This window comes from Anomalospiza imberbis, chromosome 22 (assembly GCF_031753505.1).
Source record: "Anomalospiza imberbis isolate Cuckoo-Finch-1a 21T00152 chromosome 22, ASM3175350v1, whole genome shotgun sequence".
NCBI classification, from domain to species: Eukaryota; Metazoa; Chordata; class Aves; order Passeriformes; family Viduidae; genus Anomalospiza; species Anomalospiza imberbis.
In genome coordinates this window covers 8,095,545-8,119,337 of record NC_089702.1, presented here as the reverse complement: position 1 = coordinate 8,119,337, position 23,793 = coordinate 8,095,545, and the positions used below count along the sequence as shown (strand labels likewise).

General features: G+C 65.0%; 2 protein-coding genes across 6 annotated transcripts in view; both read right to left on the bottom strand.

Moving 5' to 3' along the window:
• Positions 1-233: 233 nt before the first annotated feature.
• PRKAG1 (protein kinase AMP-activated non-catalytic subunit gamma 1) lies at positions 234-3,951 on the bottom strand. Of its 5 annotated transcripts, none has more exons than XM_068212612.1 (12): positions 3,868-3,950; positions 3,681-3,777; positions 2,846-2,982; positions 2,687-2,768; positions 2,553-2,611; positions 2,414-2,459; positions 2,252-2,306; positions 2,039-2,165; positions 1,297-1,462; positions 1,151-1,188; positions 904-1,050; positions 234-813 (listed from the first exon to the last, which is right to left on the bottom strand). In XM_068212612.1, the coding sequence occupies exons 1-12, from the start codon at positions 3,871-3,873 to the stop codon at positions 715-717; spliced, it is 1,059 nt and encodes a 352-aa protein (XP_068068713.1). In that variant the 5' UTR covers positions 3,874-3,950; the 3' UTR covers positions 234-714. The 5 variants fall into 5 exon arrangements, with proteins under 5 accessions (XP_068068713.1, XP_068068714.1, XP_068068711.1 ...); XM_068212613.1 differs by having other exon boundaries at positions 2,846-2,949; XM_068212610.1 differs by having other exon boundaries at positions 2,553-2,768; positions 3,681-3,762; positions 3,865-3,951.
• A 612-nt stretch (positions 3,952-4,563) lies between these two features.
• Positions 4,564-23,793, bottom strand: part of KMT2D (lysine methyltransferase 2D) — a 28,007-nt gene continuing 8,777 nt past the window's right edge. The window contains 32 exon segments of the mRNA XM_068212746.1: positions 4,564-6,540; positions 6,652-6,760; positions 6,862-6,935; positions 7,359-7,644; positions 7,737-7,867; positions 7,983-8,119; positions 8,358-9,528; positions 9,866-10,002; positions 10,083-10,218; positions 10,319-10,467; positions 10,773-10,948; positions 11,044-11,125; positions 11,211-11,367; positions 11,455-11,619; positions 11,692-11,835; positions 11,917-12,867; positions 12,869-14,971; positions 15,602-15,834; positions 15,987-16,053; positions 16,199-16,286; positions 16,382-16,505; positions 16,599-18,525; positions 18,527-18,674; positions 18,879-19,027; positions 19,870-20,043; positions 20,180-21,859; positions 21,999-22,049; positions 22,128-22,201; positions 22,474-22,718; positions 22,829-22,913; positions 23,212-23,385; positions 23,497-23,634. Coding sequence (XP_068068847.1) covers positions 6,448-6,540; positions 6,652-6,760; positions 6,862-6,935; positions 7,359-7,644; positions 7,737-7,867; positions 7,983-8,119; positions 8,358-9,528; positions 9,866-10,002; positions 10,083-10,218; positions 10,319-10,467; positions 10,773-10,948; positions 11,044-11,125; positions 11,211-11,367; positions 11,455-11,619; positions 11,692-11,835; positions 11,917-12,867; positions 12,869-14,971; positions 15,602-15,834; positions 15,987-16,053; positions 16,199-16,286; positions 16,382-16,505; positions 16,599-18,525; positions 18,527-18,674; positions 18,879-19,027; positions 19,870-20,043; positions 20,180-21,859; positions 21,999-22,049; positions 22,128-22,201; positions 22,474-22,718; positions 22,829-22,913; positions 23,212-23,385; positions 23,497-23,634 — 11,558 coding nt within the window. The 3' untranslated portion in view covers positions 4,564-6,447.

Here is a 23,793-nt window from a genome sequence, read left to right as displayed (position 1 = left end):
CCCGACTCCCCCCGCTCGCCGTGGTGCCCACCAGAGGGTCCCCATGTCCTGCCAGGTCCCCGTCTCTGTCCCATCCCCAATCCTGGCCTTTTAGAAAAGCCACAGGCGTAACAAACAGGGATTTAGGGTCTGGGCGAGCTCAGCAGATTCCCCCTTCCCACGGGGGGGCCACACCCCCTCCCCACACACCCCCTCCCTGGGCAGTGCCCCCCGTGCCCTGCACGGAGCCAGGGTGGTGCCAGGTCTGTGTTTATTCGTGGTTTCTCTTCACACACGAAGCAGTGGCGGGTGTGGGCACAGCCAGGGGAACCTCGGGGGAAAGCCCCGGGGGCGTGGGGGGGTCCCCAGGCCGGGTGGAGCTGAGTGGGTTTCACCAAACCCAGGGAGAGGGTGCAGGGTGACAGGGACGAGAGGCCACACAGGAACAGCCCTGGCATGGCTAGGGGTGACCCTGGCCCGGCTCCCCAGGGAGTTTGTGGGCTGCCCCCATCACCCTCACGGCTTTGGGGGGCAGGGCACGGCGTGGGGGGGCTGCGGGCTCCCCCCACCCAGGGAAGGGCAGCAGGGGCTGCCCCAGGGCTGGGGGTTATTGCTGGATGCTGCTGGTGAGTGGGGGCATACCCCGGGTGTCCCCAGCAGCCCGGGGGGGCACAGTGTTACAGGAGAAGAGAGTGTGGGGGGGCTTGGGAGGACTGCACCCCCTCCCTCACTGCCTCAGGGGCCCTGTGGGAGGACCAGGGCTTGCAGGATGTCCGAGAGGGAGACGATCCCTTTAACCACATCGCTCTCATCCACCACCACCAGCCGGTGGACCTGGGGAGGGGGGACACAGAGAGGGGCTGAGGGGGTGCAGGGACCCCGGCCTCCCCGCCCCACGACCCCCCAGCACCCCGGGACAGTTACCTCGGCCTCGACCAGGCGGTTGATGATGGTTTCCAGCGTCTCGTGCTTGTAACACTTGAGGACGCCCTCGAAGTAGTGGGAGCGGTGCTGCAGCGCCCGCGTCACCGTCACGTCCAGGTTGTTGTAGGTCTTTTCAGCTGCCAGGTTCTGGGGCAGGGACAAGCATTGGAGACACAGCCGGGATTAGGAGACCCCCACCACCCCACAGCATCCCCCCAGCCCAGGATTTCCCCCCAGCTGTACTCACAATAACGTCGAATTTGGAGTAGATGTCCACCACGCGCCCTGGGGAGGGAGGGGAGCAGCTCAGCCAAGCCCCCGGCGCTCCGGAGGGGACACGGCCCCCAGGGTGGTCACTTGGGGACAGCCAAAGCGAGGACAGGACATCCTTACCCGAGTCGTCGACCACGGGCAGCGCGGAGACGCGGTGCTGCACAAAGATGCCCAGGGCCACGTAGATGGGGGTGCTGGTGCCAACCACGGCGATGTTGCTGTAGGTGCCGATCTTCAGCTCCTCCAACGTCCGTGCCATGAACTCAGGCTTGGGCACCTCTGTGATCTGCGGGGACAGTGAGGGGACAGCGCTGAGCCCAGGTCTGGGGGCGAAAGCATAAAGAGCTGGGGTGCAGAGCAGGGGCGGTGGGGAGGGTCCACGCGGAGTCCTGGGGGTCCTCTGGCACTGCATTGTGTGGTGAGGTACCAGAGCTGTGCCCACCCAGAGCTGGTGGTACCTGGTGTGCAGATACCTGCACAGCCCAGGGTGGGGGTTTCAGAGTGACCCCTGGAGCAGCCAAGGGTTCTGGGGCAGCTTTTGGCTCAGCCTGACATGGGGGTCTCAGGGCAGCCCCTGGCACAGGGAGTTGGCACTTTGTACAGCCTGGACTGGGTGCCCCAGGGTAGCACCTGGCTCAGGGACCTGGCACAGCTCGGGATGGGGGTCCTGGGGCAACCTCTGGCACAGCCTGGGCTGAGAGGCTCAGGGTGGCCCCTGGTACAGCCCAGGGTGAACGTCCTGGGGTAGTACCTGGAACAGGCACCAGGCACAGCCCGGGCTGGGGTCCCAGTATGGCCCTGGCACAGCCCAGGCCGAGAATCCTGGTCTGGCCCCCACCATCACCAAGGGGCAGAGACTTACAAAGAGCTTGAGGAACTTGAGGATGCGTTTGTGGGTGAGGATGTAGAGCGTGTTCCCCGAGTCGGGGTCGATGACGGGCAGGCGATGGATCTTGTTCCGGATCAGGGAGGAGACGGCGTCAAACAGGCTGTGGGAGGGGAAGTGGGGGGGGATTTGGGGTGTTCCTGGGAGTGCCACCACCAGCTGTGCCCCTCTCCCTGCCCCCCGGGGTACCTGGCATTGGGGGAAATGCAGACCAGTGGCTTGAAGGAGTCTTGCAGATAAACCTCTGTGGGGAGAGGGGTGGGTGAGGGGATGGGGGGGTGGGACACAGCCCTGGGGGGGCTCCGGGCACGCCGGGAAGGGCGGGAGGCAGCCAGCAGTGAACCCCCTCACCTCTCCACGTCTCTATTTTATGTTCCTCCAGCTCATAGATCTGCACCTGTGAGGAGGAGGAGAAACCCAGATCACCCACCCAGGGTCAGCTGGGGCAGGCAGAGCCCGACCTCAGCCCCCGGTAGAACCCGGCCCTCACCATGGGGGATTTGTAGTAGCGGTGCAGGATGTTGATGAAGTCGGTGATGGTCAGCATTCCTGGGGGGCAGGCAGGGTGAGGAGGGTCCTGCCAGCCCCCCTCAGCCCCCAGAGACCCCCGGACCCCTCGCTCACCTACAAAACTTTGCTTTTTGCTGTCCCAGAGCGGGGCTGCCCGGACACCGTTGGTGACCAGCGCGAAGAACGCCTTCTTCACCTGCAGGCAAGGGAGTCAGGGAGCCCCAAAAGTGCCTCCCCGGCCCCAAAAGTGCCCCCCCCCCGGCCCTGGCACACCTGCAGGGATGTGTCGAAGACGACCAGTTTGGAGCTGGTGGGGATCAGGTCGTAGCAGCGATGGGATTTCATGAAGGCGGTGTAGGCACCGCGGTGAGTGTCCCCTGGGGTGGCAGCGTGAAGGGGCACCCCAAAACCTGGAACACCCCAAAACCCAGGACATCCCCAATCCCAGGACACCCCAAATCCCACGACACACCAATTCCCGGAATATCCCAAATCCCGGAACACCGCAAACCCTCCAATTCCCCAAGTCCCATTTCACTATCAATTCTGGGACACCCAGCTCAGGGCTCTGGGACACCCCTAACTCCGGGATACCCGCAGTCATGGGGCATCCCAAATCCTGCCACACCCAGCTCGGGGCTCCAGGACACGCCTAACTCCGAGACACCCCTAACTCCAAGACACCCGTAACTCCGGGATACCCGCAGTCATGGGGCATCCCAAATCCTGCCACACCCAGCTCAGGGCTCTGGGACACCCCTAACTCCGGGATACCCGCAGTCATGGGGCATCCCAAATCCTGCTACACCCGGCTCGGGGCTCTGGGACACCCCTAACTCCGGGATACCCGCAGTCATGGGGCATCCCAAATCCTGCCACACCCAGCTCGGGGCTCCAGGATACTCCTAACTCCGGGACACCCCTAACTCCGGGATATCCGCAGTCATGGGGCATCCTAAATCCTGCCACAGCCGGCTCCGGGATACCCCACACTCCAGGACAGAACCCCCCAGCAGCTGCAGCCCTTGGGACACCCAAATGAACGCGTCACCTCCCGTGCCGGGACCCCCCCGCATGCCGGGACCTCCCCGGCCTCCCTCGGAATCACCTTCCAGCCCCGGGGGGCTCAGCTCCGCCGGGCTCTCGGCGGCCGGGCCGGGGCCGGGGCCGGGGCCGGGGCCGGGGTCAGGCTCGGGGCCGGGATCCTGCGGACAGACGGGGTCGGGTCAGACGTGGCCGCGGTCCCGGTCCCCGACCCCCCGTGTCCCCCCCAGCCCCGCTGTCCCTCCCACAACCTCCATGGGTCCCGCTCCGTCCCGAGGCGCCGCTGCCCCACTTCCGCCCGGCTCCGGGCCCGCGGCCGCCCGGCTCCTGCTCCCGCTTCCTCGCGGCTTCCGGCCCCGCTTCCGCCCGGTTCCTGTCCCGGTTCGTGCCCCGCTTCCGCCCGGTTCCTCTCCCGGTTCCTGTTCCGCTTCGGCCCGGTTCCTCTCCCGGTTCTTGTCCCGCTTCCGCCCCGTTCCCAATCCTGCTTCCGCCCGGTTCTCGGAACGACTCCGGTCCCGGTCCCGGTCCCGGTCCCGGCGGCACCGCCCGCTGACTCCCGGCCGCCGGGAGCCCTTCCCCTCCCGCCGGGTCACGGGGAAGGTTTTTTGGGGTGTGGGGGGGGGGAGGTCTCACACGCGTGGGGACCCCCGGGGGTTTGGGGACACGGCGGGACACACCTGGGCATGGCCCGGGGCAGGGGGAACACGGACAGGGAGTCCCCGGGAGAGGAGCGGGGTTGACACAAACACGGGGGTCCCCGGGGGGTGCGGACAGAGCTGGGGGTAACCCAGGGGACTGGGGGGGTGAGGGGGACATGGCCTGGGCTGGGACAGAGACCTGCGCTGGGGGGACACGTGGGGACAGCAGGGAGCAGAGCAGCAGCGAGCTGTCCCCGCTGTCCCCCCCAGACCCCCACCCCGAGCTCCCCAAGGAGGGATCAGGCGGCCTCGGCTTCTCACGCGCTTTATTTAAAATAACATCCAGTGGTTCCGGTATTGGTAAAAACGGGATTTCTACACGCCCCGGCCTATGTACAGCTCTGAAAGTTAAATTTCTCGTATATTTTCTGTTAAAACTTTCTCATCCCCCCCCACTCGCGCTTTTCCTCCGTTTTGTTTTTTTTTTTTTTTAATTTTCTTTTTTTTAAAGATTTTTTTACCTTAAACCTTTTTTTTTGTTTTGTTTTGTTTTGTGTGGTTTTTTTGTTTTTTTGTTTTTTTTTGCAGCTTTGACGAGTTTGCGGAAGCAGCTTTTCAAGATCGGCCCCGGCCCCCACTGCACCGGGGCGGGGAGGGGGGCAACACCCCCGTCAGACCCCCTCCCCCCCCACCTCCTCCCCTCTTCCAGGAGCAGGAGGGTCCCTCCCTCCCTTCCTCCCTCCCCCGCGCCGTGTTTGTGCGTTAAGAGATCCCGGCGACCCCCGGGGTCCTCCCCCGGAGTGGGGAGGGGGCGGGCGGGGACCCCGGGGGGGGGGGTGGGGGCCGCAGCCGGCGCGGGGTGGGGGGGCCGGGGGTGTTAATGCCCACTCGCTGCTTCGCTTCTCCGAGGCCGCCCCTGCCTGGCAGGAGGTTCCAGAGAGACCCCCCTCCCCACCCATACCTCGGAGACTGGGTTTAAAAAAAAAACCCCCCCCCACACACTTTTTTGCCCCTGCACCCCCCAATCTCAGCCCAGCAGAGCACAAAGAGCCCCCCCCCCCCCCAGCCCCGTCTAGTATATACAATATAAGGTATAAATAGATAAATAACCTTCCCCCCCAGTGCAGCCCCCGCTGTGAGGGCCAAGGGTGAGCAGGGTGGGGGGCTCCACCCGGCCTCTCCAGCCGTGGGGGCCACGCGTGGGAAGGAGGGGTCCCCACCCAGCCCCTCCAGCCCCCCACCAGAGCTGGGGGAGTGGGTCTGACCCACTCGCCCTCCCCAATCCCCAGCTCACACCTTGGCGCGTCACACAGCTGGGACCTCCTGATGGGGGGGGACAAGGAGGGGGTGTCCCTGTGTCCCCCCTTCAGGGCGTCCTGATGAAGGGCCACATCTGAGGAGGGGGACACGGGGAAGCCCCATCCTCTGGAGCCCGAGGGAGAGGGAAAGACCCCCCCCCTTAAGGGGGGGTGGGGGGCAGGTTGGGATGGAGGGGGGGCTCACATTTAAAAACAACAACAAATAAAAAGAAACAAATCTAACACTTAAAATGAGGTAGGTTTGGGTGCAGAAGCTCCTTGTGTCTGTCGGGGTCTTGGCTGCATCCCGCCGCCGCTCCGGGGTCTCGTCCACACGCACAAACAAAAAGAGATCAAAGGAACCGAGCGAGCTCTGGCCGCCACGCCGGCGGGGCAGAGCCCGGATTGTCGAGCTCAAGGAGTCTGTGTTACCTTGGTAATTAGCGAGCAAATATTATTAGTTTCTAAAAAAAAAAAAAAAATTAAAAAAAAAAAACCGAACAACAAAAAAAAAAAAAAAAAGAAACAAAAAAGAAAAAAAAAAACCCCAATAAAATAAAATAATCGTTATATCCAGACCGGCTCCGCACAATCGCTCCGGCCGCGCTGGGCCTGGTGCTGTTCCCCCGTGGCTCTCCCACGAGGGAGGCAGGCAGGGGGTGGTGAAGGGGGCGTTTCTGAGCCCCCCCACTCCTTTTTACTCCTCGCAGGACGAAGCAAAGAAAACCCTGAGTTGCCAGTTCATCTGTCCGTCCGTCCCGCTCGGGCAGGGCCGGCAGCGCTGCGGCCGCTGCTCTCCCTCAGTGCCCGGCCGCCCCTGGCACCTCCTGCAGCCCTGGGGGGCTCGGCGAGGTCTCTGAGGCGGGGGTGGCAGCCCCCAGCCCCTTTTTCCCAGTTAGTTCATCCACTTCCTGCAATTCCAAGCTCCACAGTGGCAGGGGATCTTGTGCTGATCGTCCTCGAAGTCGAACTGGTAGTCGTAGGTGAGCTGGGAGGGAGCGGGGAGTCACCCAAAGCACAGAGCTCAGTCCTGCCACCTCCAGCCCCCCTCCCTGGGACCCCCAGGACCCCCTCAGCACCCCCTCAGTCCCTCACTGACCTCCTCCCCCTTGGGGATGCGCCGGCTGGAGATGATGATGATCTTGTCCTCCTTGTCGAAGGTCACGACTTCGGCCACACAGTTCGGGGCACACGAGTGGTTGATGTACCTGGGGGACGAGCGGGGTCAGCCCCAACCCAGGGGCAGGACAGACGGACGCCATGGCTCCCTCTGGGGGTATCCCACCACCCCAAAGCCCCCCGTGCTCACCTGGCCGGGCCCCCCGTCAGCGTGGCGTCAATGACGTGCTCGTTGTTGATGCGGAACATGTAAATGCCACGGTTCTGCCACAAAGGAGAAGAGGGGGTTCAGGGGTGCACTGAGGTCCCCATATCCCACCTGAGTTGATGTCCACCATCCCATGTCCCACTGGAGACCCTCAAATCCTATACGAGTCCCTCCACATCCCACCTGAGTCGCTCCATGTCCTACCAGAGCTCCCAACATCCCACCTGAGACCCTCCACGTCCCACCAGAACCCTTGATATCCCTCCACATTCTGAGTCTCCTCATGTCCTGCCAGAGCCTTCAACATCTCACCCAAGGCCACCCACATCACACTCAAGGCCCAAACTTCCCATCTGACTCCCCCATTTCCTTCTCAAAGTCCCTCCATGTTCCACCAAAGCCCACAACGTCCCACCCAAGTCCCTCCACACCTTGCCCAAGTCCCCACACAAGCCCCCAGCATCCCAGCAGAGTCCTACCTGCTCCTCATAGATCTTCTCCCGCCGGTTGGCCACCTCGTTGCGGATGATGGTGCCGATGTACTCGATGACCATCGTGTGCTTCTCGATGTCCTTGGCCGCGTAGAGCCCCAGCCCCTGGATGCGGGACCGCGCCAGGTACACGTTGTTCTTCCACTCCGTCTTCAGGCGCCGGTACTGGGAGGACTTGGAGTGCACAAACTGCTTGCTGTAGGGCGTGTTGGTCTCGCCCGTGAACGTGCTCTGGTAGGCCTTGGACATGCTTGTGCTGTTGAGGGTGTGGGGCCTTTCAGGGGAGGGGGAGAAGGGTTAGAGTTGAGAGATCCCCAGGGATCCCAGTGGATCCCAGCTCTCCCAGTGAATTCCGGCCCCACTTACCGCTTGTAGTGGGTGAGGATCTTGGGCTCGGAGCGGGCGCAGCCGGTGGGATTGATCATCAAGGGCAGCTCCATCAGAGGATGGCGTCCGTAGCGGAACAGGTAGTTCTGGCAGCTCTCGACACCCGGCAGCTGCAGAGGGGGACCAGGGGTCAAGAGGCAGCAGCAGAAGAGCCACTGGGCCCTTCCCCAGCAGGGTGGACCCCCAGTATGGAGGAGAGACCGCCATGCCCACCCTGGGACCTACCGACTCAGCGATGCGCAGCACCGCGTGCACCGTGAGGCCAAAGAGCTCCTCGCCCTTCAGGTACTCGGGGAAGAGTCGCAGCATGTCAGCCTCCTTCCTCATCATCGCCACTGGCTCGATGATCCGGTTCCAGACAGCTGCCAAGGGAAGGGAGAACCACGGAATTAATTTGGCTGCAAAACACCTCCAAGATCGTTGAATCCAAGTGACCAATCACTACCTTGTCACCAGAGCAGAGCTCTGAGTGCCATGAGTTGAAGATGGGGACCCAGTGGGGACCTCAAGCCACCCTCCACCGCCCCACCCTTTGGTGTGTTCTGGTGTGGCTCAGCCACTGGGACAAAGGTTGGGCACCGGCATATCCCAACTCCTTACCTTGTGGTGAGGAGTCAGAGAAGACAAGATCCTCCAGGCCCTGCTCGATGACCTGCACAACAAACTCGGGGCGCCCGTTATTCTCGCAGATGGTGCAGCGGTAGCAGCAGCGGCGGTTGTTGGTCCGCAAGCTCCAGTAGATGCGCGTGGCCTCGTAGCCCACGGGGTAGAGGGCCGTGACGCTGTGGAAATCGGCCATCTGGTGCGGCAGCAGCTGCCCGATGGCGTGGAAGACCAACCCGCCCACGCGGAACATGTGGAGCCGCTCCCCACGCTGGATGATGCTGGCGATCTGCTTCACCTCGTCCCGCTCGATGTAGACGCGGCGGAACACGGTGAAGCTGCTGAGCTCCTGCTCGCAGGGCCCCTTCAGCTTGTGCAGGGGACACAGCATGGTCTTGTCCTTGAAGAACATGCACTTGGCCCGGATGGCGCAGGCGAAGTGGTACACGCTGGGGCAGCGGATGCGGTTGCAGCTGTTGGTGGCACCGGTTTTCTGGCACAGGGAGCACTTGGTGAGCAGCCCACGGTGCAGGGCCACCTCCACGTTGATCAGGGCCCCTCCCTGAGTCTCATACACCTCCGTGGACCACAGGGCGCAGTTCAGGTGGACCCAGAGGTCGAGGTCAAGGTTGAGCAGGCGGGCCGGCCCGTCCGTGGCCCCGTCGCCCTCCTCGTGACAGAAGCAGCACTTGCGCATGTCCTGCGGCACCTTTTCGGGGCGCAGCGTGGTTCCCAGCTTGTCGATGAACTCGGCGATCTCCTTGTCGCCGTCACGCTTGGCTCCCCCTTTCTGGATGGTGACGAGGAAGCGCAGCCGTTTCCAGCGCACCCCCTTCCACTTCTTCAGCCGCGGCCTCGCCTCGTCCCCGTCCTCCAGAGGCCGCGAGCGCGGCTTGAAACGGGGCGGCGAGTGGATGGCTGTGGCCCCTTCCTCCTGGGGGGCCGGCGAGGGGGCTGGTGGCAGTGGTGACAATGGAGCTGGGGCTGCCTCGTGGGACGCCTCGGGGTCAGGGACCCTGGCGGGCTCAGCGGGGCTGGATGGGGAGGGAACGGAGGGGGACAGCGGGGGCGAGGGCTCCTGGGGCAGGACAGAGAGCTGCCGCACGTCCAGGTTGGAGACGTTGTTGACATAGCAGTGGTGAAGGGTCTTCTCAGGAGCAGGGCTCTCCTGTGGTGTGGGGAGGAGGGCATGGGTCAGAGCGTTGCAGGAATGGAGACCCCCAACCTCCTTGAACATCGCAGGGAGAGGCCCTTGGCCCTGCAGGGGCATCAGCATCCCACATGCCCCCAACCCTAGGACTCCTTCCTGGGAGACCCAGCACCAGCCCATGGGGAGACCCGGACCACCAGGAAACTCTGCAGAACCATGGGGTGACCTACAAGGACCACCATGCACCTCTACCAGAGTCCCTGCTCCTGTACCCCCCACAGCCACAGCCCTATGGGTACCCCAAAACCCCCCTCCCACTCTGCCAGCACCGCAGGGACCCCTGCACGCCACTGACCTGTCTGAGCAGCGTCAGGAGGTCCAGCTCGCCCTTGAGGCTGTACCCTGGCAGCACCGCATCGAACTGCTTCAGCCATTCAGAGCTGCTGTCCGGCACCTTCCCAGCCAGCGCCTTCTCCTTCCCTCCCAACATTCCTGGGAGAGGGATGGACCATCCGTCATGGGGGTCCCAGCCTGGGGACACGGGGGGTCACGGGGACAAGGTGAACACTCACCGGCCATATCAGTCTCCACCTTCTTGGCCTCAACCACAGCTGCTCGCACAGGGCCGTCAGGGAACAGCACCTCGTAGGAGCTGGGGATCTTCATGCTCAGCAGCTCGGCCATGGCCACCATCACCCCATTGAGGTTCTAGGAGAGAGGAAGGCAGGATGGGTCCAGGGTGCCACAGGGTGTGTTGGGTCACCGCTGGGACCTCAAGGGTCTTGAATCTCCCTATTCCCTCACTCACCTTGGCAGCTGCTGCAGACACCGTCAGCATGACGGAGACCTCGCTGCTCTTGCCCTTCTCCCATGGGGCTCCAGGGCCTGCTGCCCCCACCTTCCCTGGTGGAGCCCCAAAAGGCTCTGTGACCTCATAGGGTTTTGTGTCGGGGAACACTGGTGTGGGGAGAGGGGGGTCAGAGCCATAGGGAGCAGGGGGGCAGACCCAGCCCCACCAACAGCCACACATGAGCCCACCCAGCTGCCCCAGATCCCTGCAGGGAATCCACCACCCTGGCTCTCTTAAACCCCTCCTAGACCAGGAACTCCATCCTGCCCCATCCATATCCCTTCTTACCTGACACACACGCTCCAAACCCCCTCCCTGTGCTGCACATCCCACAGACTTCCTCCTGCCCAGTCCATATGGACCACAGACCACTCCTGCCCTGATCCACACACCCCTCTCCAGCCCATCCCACCTGGGATGCTGGCCCGGGGGATGATGGGGATGATGGGGGACAGCACACGCTCCTCCAGCTCTGGCTTGGCCTCGCTGAGAAGCGGGAAGCGGAGCAGCTCCTCGCCCAGGACACTCTCGGGAGACGAAGCAGGGACGATGCTGTCGGGGGAGTCGCTCTCGTCGTCACTCTCCATCCTGTGGGGATGGAGGTGTCAGGGGCCACACGGCCTGGTGTCACCCATGGAGGGGCTGATGTCACTTGTGTGGGGTCACCACAAAGGGGGTCTCACCTGACGTCCTCGGTCTGGTTGTGCGGAGGGGTGGGCAGTGCTGCCAGCAGGTCCAGGCTCTTCACCTCCACAGCTGGTGCGTCTGCAGAGAAGTGATGGGTGTCATGGGGGGGGAATGACAGGTGGCAGCACAGATTCTGTGCCACCCCTGTGCCAGCCAGGCTCACCTTTCTGGCCATGGGGCTCACGGGCTGGGTCGGCGTCCTTGGGCTGCTCCCCCAGCTCTTCAGGGGCTGTGACACCATTCACCATCTTCTGCTGCACAGAGGGAGGGGGTGTGGGCGGCAGCGAGGAGGGTGGCGTGGGTGGGTTGCTGAGGTTGTTCTGGGGGGAAGACGGTGGGGTGAGAAAAGCAGGACAGTCCAGGAACCCTGGACAAGGGGGACACCAGGGAACAACCCCCCCTCTCACCTTGGTGAGAAGCTGGGAGTAGTAGTCGGGGACGCTGTCGAGCACAGCACTGCCGAAAGCGCCCCGCAGCTGGCTCTTCCCGTTGATAGGGCTGCTGCCAAAGGGCGCAAAGAGGCTGAAGTTGGCCATGATGGTCGGCTCCGTCAGCGGCAGCAGCGACAGCTCCTGGGGACAGAGTGGTGAGGGGGAGACAGGGACAAAGGAAGCCCCCTGCCACGCCCCAGCCCGCGGCCATACCTGCTTCAGCTGCTTCATGAGGGCCTCCCCAGGACGCAGCCCCTCATCCTTCCGCAGCTTCTTGCGGGACGCTGGGATCCGCTCGTTGCCTTTCTGTACCCGCTTAGGCTTGGTGGGTGCTGGCTTCCTGGCAATGGAAGGGTCCTGAGGAGGAAAAAGGGGGCATGAGCGGTGCCAGCGCAGCCCCTCACCCATCGCACCCCCAGCCCAGCCTCTCCTGCTCACCTCCCGGCCCAGCAGCAGTGACTGTGGCCGTGGCTCTGTCCCAGTGCTCCGGTTCTCCATGTGCCCATTGAGCTCGCCCGGGCTCTGAGCTGAGAGCTGCACGTTCTTGGCCCGCAGTAGTTTCTGCAGCAGCAGGTGCCCAGCCTCGGAGCGCCCACCCGGGGCCAGCAGGCTGTTGGCTTGGCTGTCCCCAGGGTCCCCATTGGCCTCTGGTTTTGCTGTCTCATCTCCATCCACCTCACACTGTGCCACTGCTGCCGCCTCTTCCTTCGGCTCCTGCTTCACCAACACCTGGGGGGCTTCGCCTGCTGTGGGAGCCCCCTCTGGCACAGCCCCATTGACATTGCTCTCACCAGGGTCAGCTGGGTCCACCCCAGGTGCCTCGGGGTCCCAGGGGCCCTGTGCTGGGTCAGGGAGGGCCCCGCCTGGTGTGGGAGTCAGCCCCGGCTCCGTGGGTGCCGCAGGGCTGGGGGCCAAGGCTGGGATTCCCGGTGACGTCTTCTTTGGCTCTTGGGGGCTCTGCTCAGGGCTGGCCAGGTGCTGGGGGGCACAGCCCAGGGACGAGGGGGCTGGTGGCGTGGGGAGGCGGATGAGGCCGGGCTGGGGGCCACGGGCAGCCAGAGCTGCCTGAACCAGCTCAGCCAGGGGCTGCTGGGGAGGCTGCCCTGGCAGCGCCCGCCCCGGCTCAGTGGCAGAGCTGGTCTGTGCCTCTGCTGGAGCATCTGCCCGGGGCTGGAAAAGGGGCCCCATGGGACGAGGGGGCTGGCGGGTAGCTGACAAGCTGTAGTCCGGGGCCTGCCCGGGGAAGGGGCCAGGGGTCCGTAGTGCCTGGTTCTGCTGCAGCAGGCTCTGCTGGTGCCGCTGCACCAGGAGGGCCTGGAGCTGCTGCTGCTGCTGCGGCGTCAGATGCCGCAGCTGCGGGTTCTTGGCCAGGACACCCTGGAGCTGCGCCCGGATCTGGCCCATCACCGGCCCTGGCACCTGCCCCAGGAGACCTGGGGGGAGAGCGGCCGTGCCCGCCGCTGGCCCTACTTTGTGCTGAACTGGGCTTTGGAGCCGCGGGGGCTGTGGCTGCCCTGGCAGGACCCCTGCCACCCCCCTTGCCTGGCTGCTCTGGGGGCCGCGGTGCCGGCACCATGGCCTGTGCCGGGCCTGTCCCACAGCCCAGCGGTTGCTCTGCCACCCCGGCCGTGTCCCCATGCTGCTGGGACAGCTCGGGGTGGACAGCCCCAGGGCTCTGCAGTGGTGGGGCGAGTAGGGCACCTGGTTGCCCGGGGGCTGCCCGCAAGACAGCCGGCTGTGGGGAGGTCAAGAGGAGCTGCTGGCCCTGCCCTAGCTCAGCCTGGTGCTTGGGGGCCGTGGCCTCTGGGCCCCCCAGTCCCGGAGGGTTGAGGGCTCCCTGCTGCTCCCCGTGCAGCTGCCCCCCGCTCTCGCCGCCCTCAGCGTGCAGGGCGCTGCCGTCCATCCCCACGGGCTGGTCCTTGGCAGCCAGGACCGCCGGGGCCGGCTGCATTCCCTGACTCAGGTGCAGCACAGAGGGGGCCTGGCCCCCCGCCCCGTGCTGCGGAAAGTGCTGGATGGAGGGCTGCCCCTGGCCCAGCCCCAGGAGACCTGGCTGGGCAGCCGCCGAGTTCTGCTGCTGCTGCTGCGGAGCCAACAGTGCCCGAGACTGCCCCAGCTGCTGGGATAGCACGAGCCGGTGGCTCAGCATCCCCGGAGTCTGCGGCGTCAGCTGGGGCGAGCCCAGCACCCGCTGCTGGTGGGGGGCCAGGACGACCTGGCGCTGGGGTGGGGGGTGGCCCAGCACAGGCTGGTGCTGCAGCCCTGGCCCGTGGCCCAGCACACCTGGCTGCTGCTGGGGTGAGAGCTGCTGCACGAGGAGGCTCTGCTGGCTGCCCAACAGCCCCGGCTGCTTCGGCACCATAGGCTGAGCCCCTGCGCCGGGCTGTGGGGCTGGGGGCTGCTGCTGCTGCTGCCCCAGCACGGCTGTTGGCTGCACTGGGGCCTGGCCCAGCACACCTGGCTGCTGCATGGATGCCTGGCCCATCATGCCTGGCTGCTGCAGCGATGTCTGGGCCAGCACACCTGCCTGTTGCATTGAAGCTTGTCCCATCACACCTGATTGCTGCATGGACGTCTGTGCCATGATGCTCTGTGGCTGCATCGAGCTCTGTCCTATCAAACCTGGCTGTTGCATGGACGCCTGTCCCATCACACCCTGTTGCTGCATCGATGCCTGTCCCATCACACCTGGCTGCTGCATGGACGCCTGTGCCATCACACCTGGCTGCTGCAGCGATGCCTGTCCCATCACACCTGGCTGCTGCATGGAGGTTTGACCCATCACGCCCTGTTGCTGCATCGATGCTTGTGCCATGACACCTGATGGCTGCAGTGACGTCTGTCCCATCACACCTGATTGCTGCATGGCCGCCTGTCCCATCACACCCGGCTGCTGCATTGATGTTTGTCCCATCACACCCTGCTGCTGCATGGCCGCCTGTCCCATCACACCTGGCTGCTGCAGCGACACCTGTCCCATCACACCTGGCTGTTGCATTGAGGTCTGTCCCATCACACCTGGCTGCTGCTGCAGCGACACCTGTCCCAGCATGTTCTGCTGCTGCAGTTTCTGTGCCAGCTGCATCCTCTGGAGCTGCCGCTCCTGCATCAGGCGGCTGTCAGTGGCCAGCCCGCGCAGCGCAGGGTTCCCGCTGAAGAAGGCGCCAGAGGAGCCGGGTCCCGGGGCGTTCCCTACGGGCTGCTGCCCCATGAAGGACAGACCCTGCTGCACGGCCATGGACACACCGCCCTGGGGCAGGCGCAGCCCCCCAGGCTGCCCCGGCTGCTGCCCGTGGCCCTGCGCTCCCACCAGGGCTGCCCCGGGCTGCTGCACGCCGTGTGCTGAGAGGAGCTGTCCCGGGAGCTTGGACATGAGGCGGGGGCTCTGCGAGGGGCTCAGGGCCATCACGGCTGAGGCCTGGTGCTGGTGCTGCTGCTGCTTGTTGCGGTACTCAGCCATGAGGTTGGTGTGTTCCTTCTGCTGCTTCCGCACCTGGCGGGGACGGCGGGGTGTCAGTGCCAGGAATGGCAGGGTTTTAGTGCCAGGAAGGCATGGCATTAGTGCCAGGGACAGGGAGACAATACAGCCTTAGCACTGGGGATGGTGGGGCACCAGCGGCAGGAATGGTAGTTTTAGTGCCCAGGACAGGGGAACATTAGCATCAGGAATGGCACAGTAACAGTGCTAGAAATGGCACACCACCACCACCGGAAAGGGCACGGCTTCGCTGCCGGGGACGGTAAGGCATCAGCACTAGGAATGGCACAGGATAAATGCTGGGCACAGTGGGCACCAGTGCTGCAGACAGCAGGGCATTAGTGCCAGAACAGCATGGCGTTAGCCCCAGGAATAGTGGGACATCAGTGCCAGGAATGGCAGAGTGATAGTGCCAGCAACAGCAGGGAATTAATACCAGGACTGGCTCAGCATCAGTGCTGGGGACAGCAGATCAGCAGAGTCAGAAATGGCACATTGACTCTGAGGACATCACGTTTGCACTGGGGACGGCACAGTGCTAAAGTCGGGAATAGCGAGGCTGGCACTGGGAACAGCGGAGCATTAGCGCTGAGGACATCGCATTTGCACCAGGGACAAGGTGCCCACCCACATGCAGGGTCCTACCTGGTCCAGCTGCTTCTGGATCTTGCTCTGCTGCTCCGTTACCAGCTTCAGCTTCTCGGCGTCGGCCTCGGGGAACTCCCGCCCGGCTTTCTTGGCCGTGCGCTGCTTGGCGCACAGCGCCTTGCGGGACTTGCGGTGCGCCCCGATCTGCTCCTCCAGCACCTTCAGCTGCATCTGCAGCAGCTGCTGCGTGTGGAACAGCCACTCCTCGTACTGGCGCTGGTCAGCCTCGTCTGTGGGACGGGGAGAGGGCTCAGATCAGTGGGGACCCCGGGTAAGCAGAGACCCTGGGTCAGTGGAGACCCCAGGTCAGTGGAGACCCCAGCCCCAGGACCAGGGTGAACCCTGTTCCGCACCACGCCGGCCCTGCCATGTCAGTACTCACTGATGACGCCCTGTGCAAAGGTGGGCGGGTTGGGACGAGCCTGGGTTGGGTCTGTGCCACTCCGCTCCTGGCGGAAAAGGGAGCGTTTGAGACACGTGCTGTGGATTTGTCCTCTCCCCACAGATCCCACCCCCTCAGAGAGCCATAAAACCACCACTTCTGGCTTGCCAGCCCCAAGAGACCCCTGTAGGCCACCTGGACACGGCACTCACCTGCCCGCTCCCTGCCAGTAAGTGGTTCTGCATCTCAGAGACAGCTGGGCCCCCCGAGAGCCGCTGGGCCAGCAGGGAAACCTGTTGCCTTTGGAAGACACACACACACAAATGGGCTGTGAGCCAGAGCCAAAGCAACCTGCCTGCCCCACCCTGTGCCCCCCAGATCCCCAGGTCTGTTACCTGTTCATGCCTGGGGCCACCCCGATGCTGCCCTGAGCCATCACCTTCTTGATGCCCTTCAGTGCCACCATCTTGGCCTTGGCAATGGGGTCCATGATGTCCTCGGCCGCAAACTTGTCCAGGTCTGCTGGGACAGAGACCACAGCACGTTCAGCCCTATGCTCCCAAGCAAAAGGACCCCCGTGCTCCCCCAAAACCATCACCTGCGGCCCCCTACCTGTGTCTGGGAAGAAGCTGTTGGCCAACTGCTGCTGCATGACGAGCTGGGGGGGCTTCAGGCCCAGGGTGGGGGGCTGCACCCCGGCCATCGGCTTCTGCACCAGCACCTGCTGCTGGCTCTGCTGCGGCTGCCCCAGGGCCACCTGCACCCCGTGGGGGGATGACAGCACATGGGGCTGCCCAGAGCCCATGCCCATGTGGGGGGCCAGAGCCGGGCCCTGCTGGGGCGCGTTGAGCCGGGGGGGCTGCGGTGGCAGCAGCGGTGGCCGGGCCACCAGCCCCAGCTGGAGGGGTGTCTGTGGGGTGCCCAGACGGGGTGGCTGCCCCTCGGGAGGCTGCCCAGATGCCCCTGTGTGCAGCATGGGGTGCCCTGGGGCTTGAAGGTGGGGAGCGCCACGGGGCAGGTGGGCTGACATCTGCTGCTTCTTCTGCAGCTCCTTCTTCTCATGCTCCAGGAGGTCCTCGATGAGCAGCGGCAGCTCGCTGGCCACCAACGAGCTCTCCATCTTGTCCAAGTCATCCGCCGGCGAGTGCCGGGCGCTGCCCAGCCCCAAGGCTCCACTGTCCAGCTCAAACTTCTCCAGCAAGGGGTTGCTCTGGCCACCCAGCTGGGCAGTTGCCAGCCCACGGCCAGGGCCAGTGTAGGGGTCCTTCTCCAGCACGGGGACACCAGTGTGGCCACTGTTGGAGAACTGAGTCAGGCTGAGGCGAGTGGGGCCAGTGCTGGAGCTCAGGAGGGTCTGGCCAGGTTTGACGCTCAGCCCCAGGGAGGCAGATATTTTCTCTGTGCCCTGCAGCGCTTCTGACTTGACGGGCACCGGGAGGCGCTCGGGGCCAGTGGTGGTGAACTGGCAGGGTGAGGTCTTCAGGCAGCCATCCTCCAGCTTGGGCTTGACGTCAGTGGGCAGCGAGCCAGCCTTCGCCTCTGCACCCTGTGCCTTGAAAGCTGGGTCAGTGGCCAACACAGCGCCCGTGGGGCAGGCAGAGAGTCCCAAGCCCATCCCAGACACCAGTCCTTCCTTGGGCACCTCCTGATCCTCTGCAGATGGGGTCACATCTTTGCTGTCCCCAGGGTCGGGGAGCTTCAAGGCGGGCGCTGGTGGTTCTGTCTTGAGCTGGGCCTCACGCTCAGCCTTCTCATTGGCCGACTCCACCAGGCGCAGGTGCTCGTTGAAGATGTCCTTCTTGTCACCAGTGTCCAGCTCGGGGTCAGTGTAGGCCAGCAGGTCGAACTCATCACCATTCAGCAGGTCATCAAGATGGGGGTCTGCTGTCTCCAGGCTGTCCAAGTTGTCCAAGTCATCATCCCCTTTGGCCACATCTGGATCCAGGCTAAGGTTGGCCAAATCATCATCATCTTCCAAGTCCTTGTGGGAGCCAAAGTCGTCATCCAAGTCAGGCTCCACGGGCACCTCGCAGGGCAGCCGTCCCCCCTCCAGGCTCAGGTGGCTCTTCCCTGGGGCCGGCGCAGGGTCTGGAGCGGGGCCATCCTTGGGACCCTCGGGCCGGAGGGCAGCACCGGAGGACAGCGGGCGCGGGGGGATGTGCTGCTGCAGCTCCAGGGTGGGGGCTGGCAGCGGGGGTGCTGCCTTGGCGTGGGGCTGCTGGTGGCTGTTGCCCATCTCTGCTCCCTGCGGGGACGCGGGTGGCAGCGGTGCTGGAACCTTCTGGGATGGCAGCGCCTGCAGGGGCATGACGGGGGTGCACAAGGCCTGGGGGGTGCCCTCCTCCGCGGGCAGGAAGAATCGAGGCCGGGGTGCCTGGGGGGCAAAGGGAGATCCCACGACACCCCCAGGTCCCTTCTGCACGTTGTGTCGTAGCTCGATGAAGGGAGCGCCCAGGGCAGCTGGTGAGGGGGGCACGGCCTCGGCAGGGGTGGGCAGGCGGGTGCCCAGGCTGCCCATGGGGGTCCCAGCGGCCGGGGGGGGCGAAGCGGGAGGTGACAGGGAGCCGCAGGGCCACCACGGCCGCTTGCTGCTGCTGCTGCTGCTGCCAGAGGTGCTGCTGCTGCTGCGGGGATGGCGACGGGAAGACCCCACGGGGGTAGAAGGCCTGGGGTGGCCCCACCGCCGCCCTGGAAGACACCGTGGTATTGGCACCGGCTCGGTACAGCCCCGACACACTATGCCCCATTCCCCTCAGACTGTGCCAAGCACCCAAAAACCCGCAGCCATCCCCTCCCTCCAGAGTGATCCCCTCAAGCTGGGGGTATGAGTGTGATATGTGCTGGCTCCCACCCGTGCGTGCTGAGCCCATCGCCCTGCCAGGGGGCACCCACCGCCCGCTGATGTCCAGCATGGCTGGCGTGGCCGCCGGCGGGGGCCGGGAGAGCCGCTCGTCCTGCGTGAACGCTGCCTGCACCATGACGGAGCCGGGCAGCTTCCCAGCGCCAGCTCCCGTGGCCAGAGTCCCGAGGAGAGCCTTGTCCTGGATGAAGGAAGGAAAAAAAAAGAGTCATCCCACCATCAGCCATATCCCCTACAGCCTTGCCCCTCCATCAGCCACATCCCCCTACCCCATGCCCACTGTGCCCCTCCATCAGCCGTATCCCCCCTGTGCCCCTCCATCAGCCGCATCCCCCCCGTGCCCCTCCATCAGCCGCATCCCCCCCGTGCCCCTCCATCAGCCACACCCCCCTGTGCCCCTCCATCAGCCACATCCCCCCATGCCCCTCCATCAGCCACATTCCCCCCGTGCCCCTCCATCAGCCGTATCATCCCCCCGTGCCCCTCCATCAGCCACATCCCCCCCGTGCCCTCCATCAGCCACATCCCACCCCTGTGCCCCTCCATCAGCCACATCCCCCCATGCTCCTCCATCAGCCGTATCATCCCCCCGTGCCCCTCCATCAGCCACATCACCCCCATGCCCCTCCATCAGCTGTATCATCCCCCCTGTGCCCCTCCATCAGCCCCATCATCCCCCCTGTGCCCCTCCATCAGCCGTATCCCCCCCGTGCCCCTCCATCAGCCTCATCACCCCTGTGCCCCTCCATCAGCCTCATCACCCCTGTGCCCCTCCATCAGCCGTATCATCCCCCCGTGCCCCTCCATCAGCCACATCCCACCCCTGTGCCCCTCCATCAGCCACATCCCCCCGTGCCCCTCCATCAGCCGTATCATCCCCCCGTGCCCCTCCATCAGCCACATCACCCCTGTGTCCCTCTATCAGCCGCATCCCCCCGTGCCGCTCCATCATCCACATCATCCCCCCTGTGCCCCTCCATCAGCCGCATCCCCCCTGTGCACACCGTGCCCCGGCTCTCCCACCTGTGCCGGTTGGTATGGGGCCATGGCCTGGCTCAGCTCGAAGCTCTGCCCGCCAGCCTCAGGTGCCCAGCCAGCTGGCGAGGAGGAGGCGGCAGCAGCCGCGCTCTCCTTCTCCTGCCGAAGGCTGTTCCGCTGGATCTGCTGGCGGATGAGCAGCTCCCGGAGCCGCTGGCGCTGAGAAGAATTCCATGTTAGAGTCCAGAATGGCAACAGGACCAAACCCAGCAAAACAAACGACATACAGAGTGGTCATCAGTGCCCCCACAGTCCCAGTTGAATGGATGCACCTGGATCCCAGGAGAGACCTCACCTGCCGCTGCTTCTCCAGCTCCGACTGGCTCATGGTGCCCAGAGCCCCGTCCTGGGCACCAGGCAGCTCTGCCAGGTCCCGGTTTGGGGGTGCCGAGAGCCCTGCAGCCACCTCCTCCCTCTTGTCGGCCGTCAGTCCCAGCGCAGTGCGGGGCAGGAAGGCTCCAGAAGGGTCCTGCTGCTGCGGGGGGGGCGGGGGCTGCGGCGGCAGCACTGATGGGGGCCGCAGGGGCGAGAGGCTGTACGAGTCAGGGGCGGCAGTGCCAGGGCCCAGCGGGCTGCTGGCCTGGTGGAAGCTGGGGGACGAGGCGTAGGCCGAGCTCTGGGGCTTCCCAGAGCCGTAATGGCTGTTGATCCCGTGGGGCTGGTGGGACGGGGAGCCCTTGAGCGGCTCCGAGACGGCCGGGGGGAAGGTGAAGCGCATGGGGGGCTGGCTCCCCGGGAAAACGCTGGCACCAGGCGAGCGGGCGAAGGGCGGCTGTGGCCCGGCCGCCGCCTTGGCGTGGGGGTCACCTGCCGGGGTGCCCCCAAAACCTCCGCCAGCCGCCCCCACTGACTTGAACCCCGGCTCCGGCATCTGTGGACGGGGGGGCTTGTGCAGCGGGGTGAAGGGATCCCGGGACTGCGGCCGGGAGGGTGGCTGGGAGTAGGGATCAGGGGACTGGAAGCGAGGGGTGACAGGGGACTGGCAGAAGGCTTCGTTGGAGAGAGGGCGGGGGGTTAGGGGGGACTGGGAGCTGGACTGGGACTGGGGGCTGGCAGGGATGCGGGAGAAGGGCTCAGAGGGCAGGGAGCGGGGCGGGAGGGCGCAGCAGGCCTCGGGGGGCTGCAGCCGGGGCGTCAGCGGGGGCTGCGAGTAGGGGTCCAGGTAGGGCGACTGACGGTACAAATCAGGGTGGCCAGGGGGTGAGGGGGCTAGGGGATGGGGGTCGGGGGGCCGGTGCCCCAGCCCCGGGCTCTGCGGCTCTACCTGAGAGACCCGTGGGGTCATGGGGGCTTTGAAGACGTCGGCCGCCTTCAGCTCCGCAGCCGAGAGGTGGGGGCCACCTGGGGAGTCCCCGTAGCCCATGGCAGAAGTGTAGCCGGGCGAGCAGACCCCCAGGCTTCCCCCATCCTCCTTCTTCACCTCCAGACCCTTCTTCTGCTCCCCGAAAGGCAGGGGAGAGAGCAGAGCCTCAGGGGGTCGTGCCCCAGGACTCCCTGGCACCGAGAGGTTGTCCAAGGAGGGGCACCGGGGCTTCAGGAAGGGGTCAGGGGTGCCAGGTTGGTGCCGGGGGGTGCCAGGCGGGGTGGGGTGGAAGTCGGGGGGAGCACGGGGGGCTGTGAGGGGCTGGGGCTGGCTTGGAAAGGGCTGGAAGGCAGCCCCCGACGTGGGGCTCTGGCCCAGGGGCGAGGGGAAGCGGGGCTCCAGCGCGTAGGCGGGGGCCGCGCCGTAGGGATCGTGCGAAGGCACTTGGGCAGGGGACTGGGGCGGGAGCTTGAGGAAGAGCTCGCTGGGAGACTCCGGTCCCCCTCCGGCACCCGCCGGGGGCTTCAGGAAGCCCTCGCCGGTGGCTGGGGGGCTGCTGATGTAGACGGGCTGAGCCCCTGGCGGCACCGGGATCCGCAGGTGCAGCGAGGGCCTCTCAGGCTTGCGCAGTCCCTCCCCTTTGGTCTGCTTGTTGATCTGGCTCTCGGCCTGCTGCAGAGAGAGCCAGGCCGTCAGCGCTGTGGGAGCCCTCCTGCCCTCCTCACGGGTTGGGCACGGGCTGGGGGTGGGCACACCAATGTCCCCAAGGGCTGGGCCGGGGCCGCCGGGCACCTCCCCGCGCCTCACGTACCTTCTGCACCTTGTTGATGCGATGAGCCGCCCGGTTATCTTTGGCCTTTTGCTAACAAAGACACGAAGCCAGCTGACTTGCAGCCCCCGGTGCCCCGGCCCCCCACCCCACTGACCTCCTGGCACTCACCAAATATGGGGCTTTGTCCGTGGCAGGGACTTTCCTCCAGAGCTTCATGATCTGTTTGCAGCGGCTCGACCAGTCTGGGAGTCCAGTACGAGCAGATACAGGGGAGGAAAGCAACATTAGCCCGGACCCGATGAGCCCACTCGTGTCCTTGGTGGGTCACCATTCCCCCCTCATGTGAAAGGACAGCCCAGGAGATGGAGCGGAGACCCCCTGCCCACTGTAGAGAACACTCCAGTGGCAGAACAGCCGGGATATCCCCTCGAAAAAGGGACCAGGGGAGTCACACTCCACCCATACCCCCAACCCTCACCATAACGGGGCGGCTGCAGCCCCCCCAGAGCCCTACCTGGATAATCCTGCTTGAGGTTGGGGAAGTTCATGTTGGCGTAGAGGACAGGGGAGATGGTGGAGAGCTCACCCAGCTCCTCGTCCTTCTCCCAGCGCTGCAAACTGCGCTGGTTGTAGGACAGCCCGTCACCCTCGCCCTCCGTCGTGGGCGTCGTGGGGGTCGAGGGGGTGGTGGCGGCTGAGCTGCTGGCCCAGGGGCTCTCGGGCTCGCAGTGGTCCGGGCTGAAGAAGCCACTCCGCTCCCTGAGTGGAGAGGAGTGTCACAGATCGTCAGGTTGTGAGGGAAGAGTGGGTCCCAGGACACCCTGCAGTTCAGTTCTTCCCAGGAAGGGATTCCCAGCTCCTCTAAGTACCTGTTGTCAAGGAATGGGGACTGGCAGACCCCCGAGTACGAGTCCAAGGACACAGATCCGGAGAGCGAGCCCAAGGAAACGCTCCCTGTGAGAGAAAGGAGATGGGTTGAAGGGAAAACAAAGTTGGGGCACACACCTGCACCTGCCCCGGGGGCCCAAATAACCCCCAGACAACACAATGCTTTCCAAAATGCTTTCCATGTTACGCCCGGAGCAACAGGGAACACCCAGGAGCCTGGGCTCTCAGATACCACAGGCACCAGCGCTCTCCAAGCAGGCAAACCCTGTGAGTTTGGTTTTCCTGAGGCTGGAAACAAGCCCTGCCCTTCACCACACTCTCCAGGGACCTCGTGGATAACGGGGGCTCTGCCAATTCCACCCACCCTGCCCCGAGAGCTGGAGATCTCCCTGCAGGAACGGCCGCTGTGCTCGGCTGGGGTCCTGCCCGGCCTCCATCCCCGCGGCCACGCAGTTGAGGGGCTGCTCCCCGCGCTCTGCCGAGCCCAGCACGTCCTTGAAGAGCTGCTGCACGTCTTTGCTCTCCATCTTGGGCAGCTCTGCAGAGGCAAACGCAGGAGCTGGGTGCAAATACCACACTGATGGGAAGTGGAGAAACCTCGGGGTACCACCGCCGCTTCAGCAGAAGAGGGGGTGCAGGATGGTCTCACCTTCCGTGGGGATCTTGTCGAGGTCGGAGCTTAGCGCTCCCTCGCCCGGGGTGGCTGGTTTCTCGGTGTCCCCGCGGTCTGGGGAATCCTTCGGCTCGTCGGCCCCTGTGAGGAAGAATCGGGAAGCGCCCTCAGCCCCTGGGGACCCTCACGGGGCAGCCCCCATCGCCCAACAAGCGACAGGAGGCCTTCGGTCCTCCAGGGACGCCGCGCCACGCGGGGGCGCTCTAGGCGCCACTCTATGGTCACGGGCATCATGGGACTGACGTGGTAGGGAACCATAGAGCTCAGCCCTGC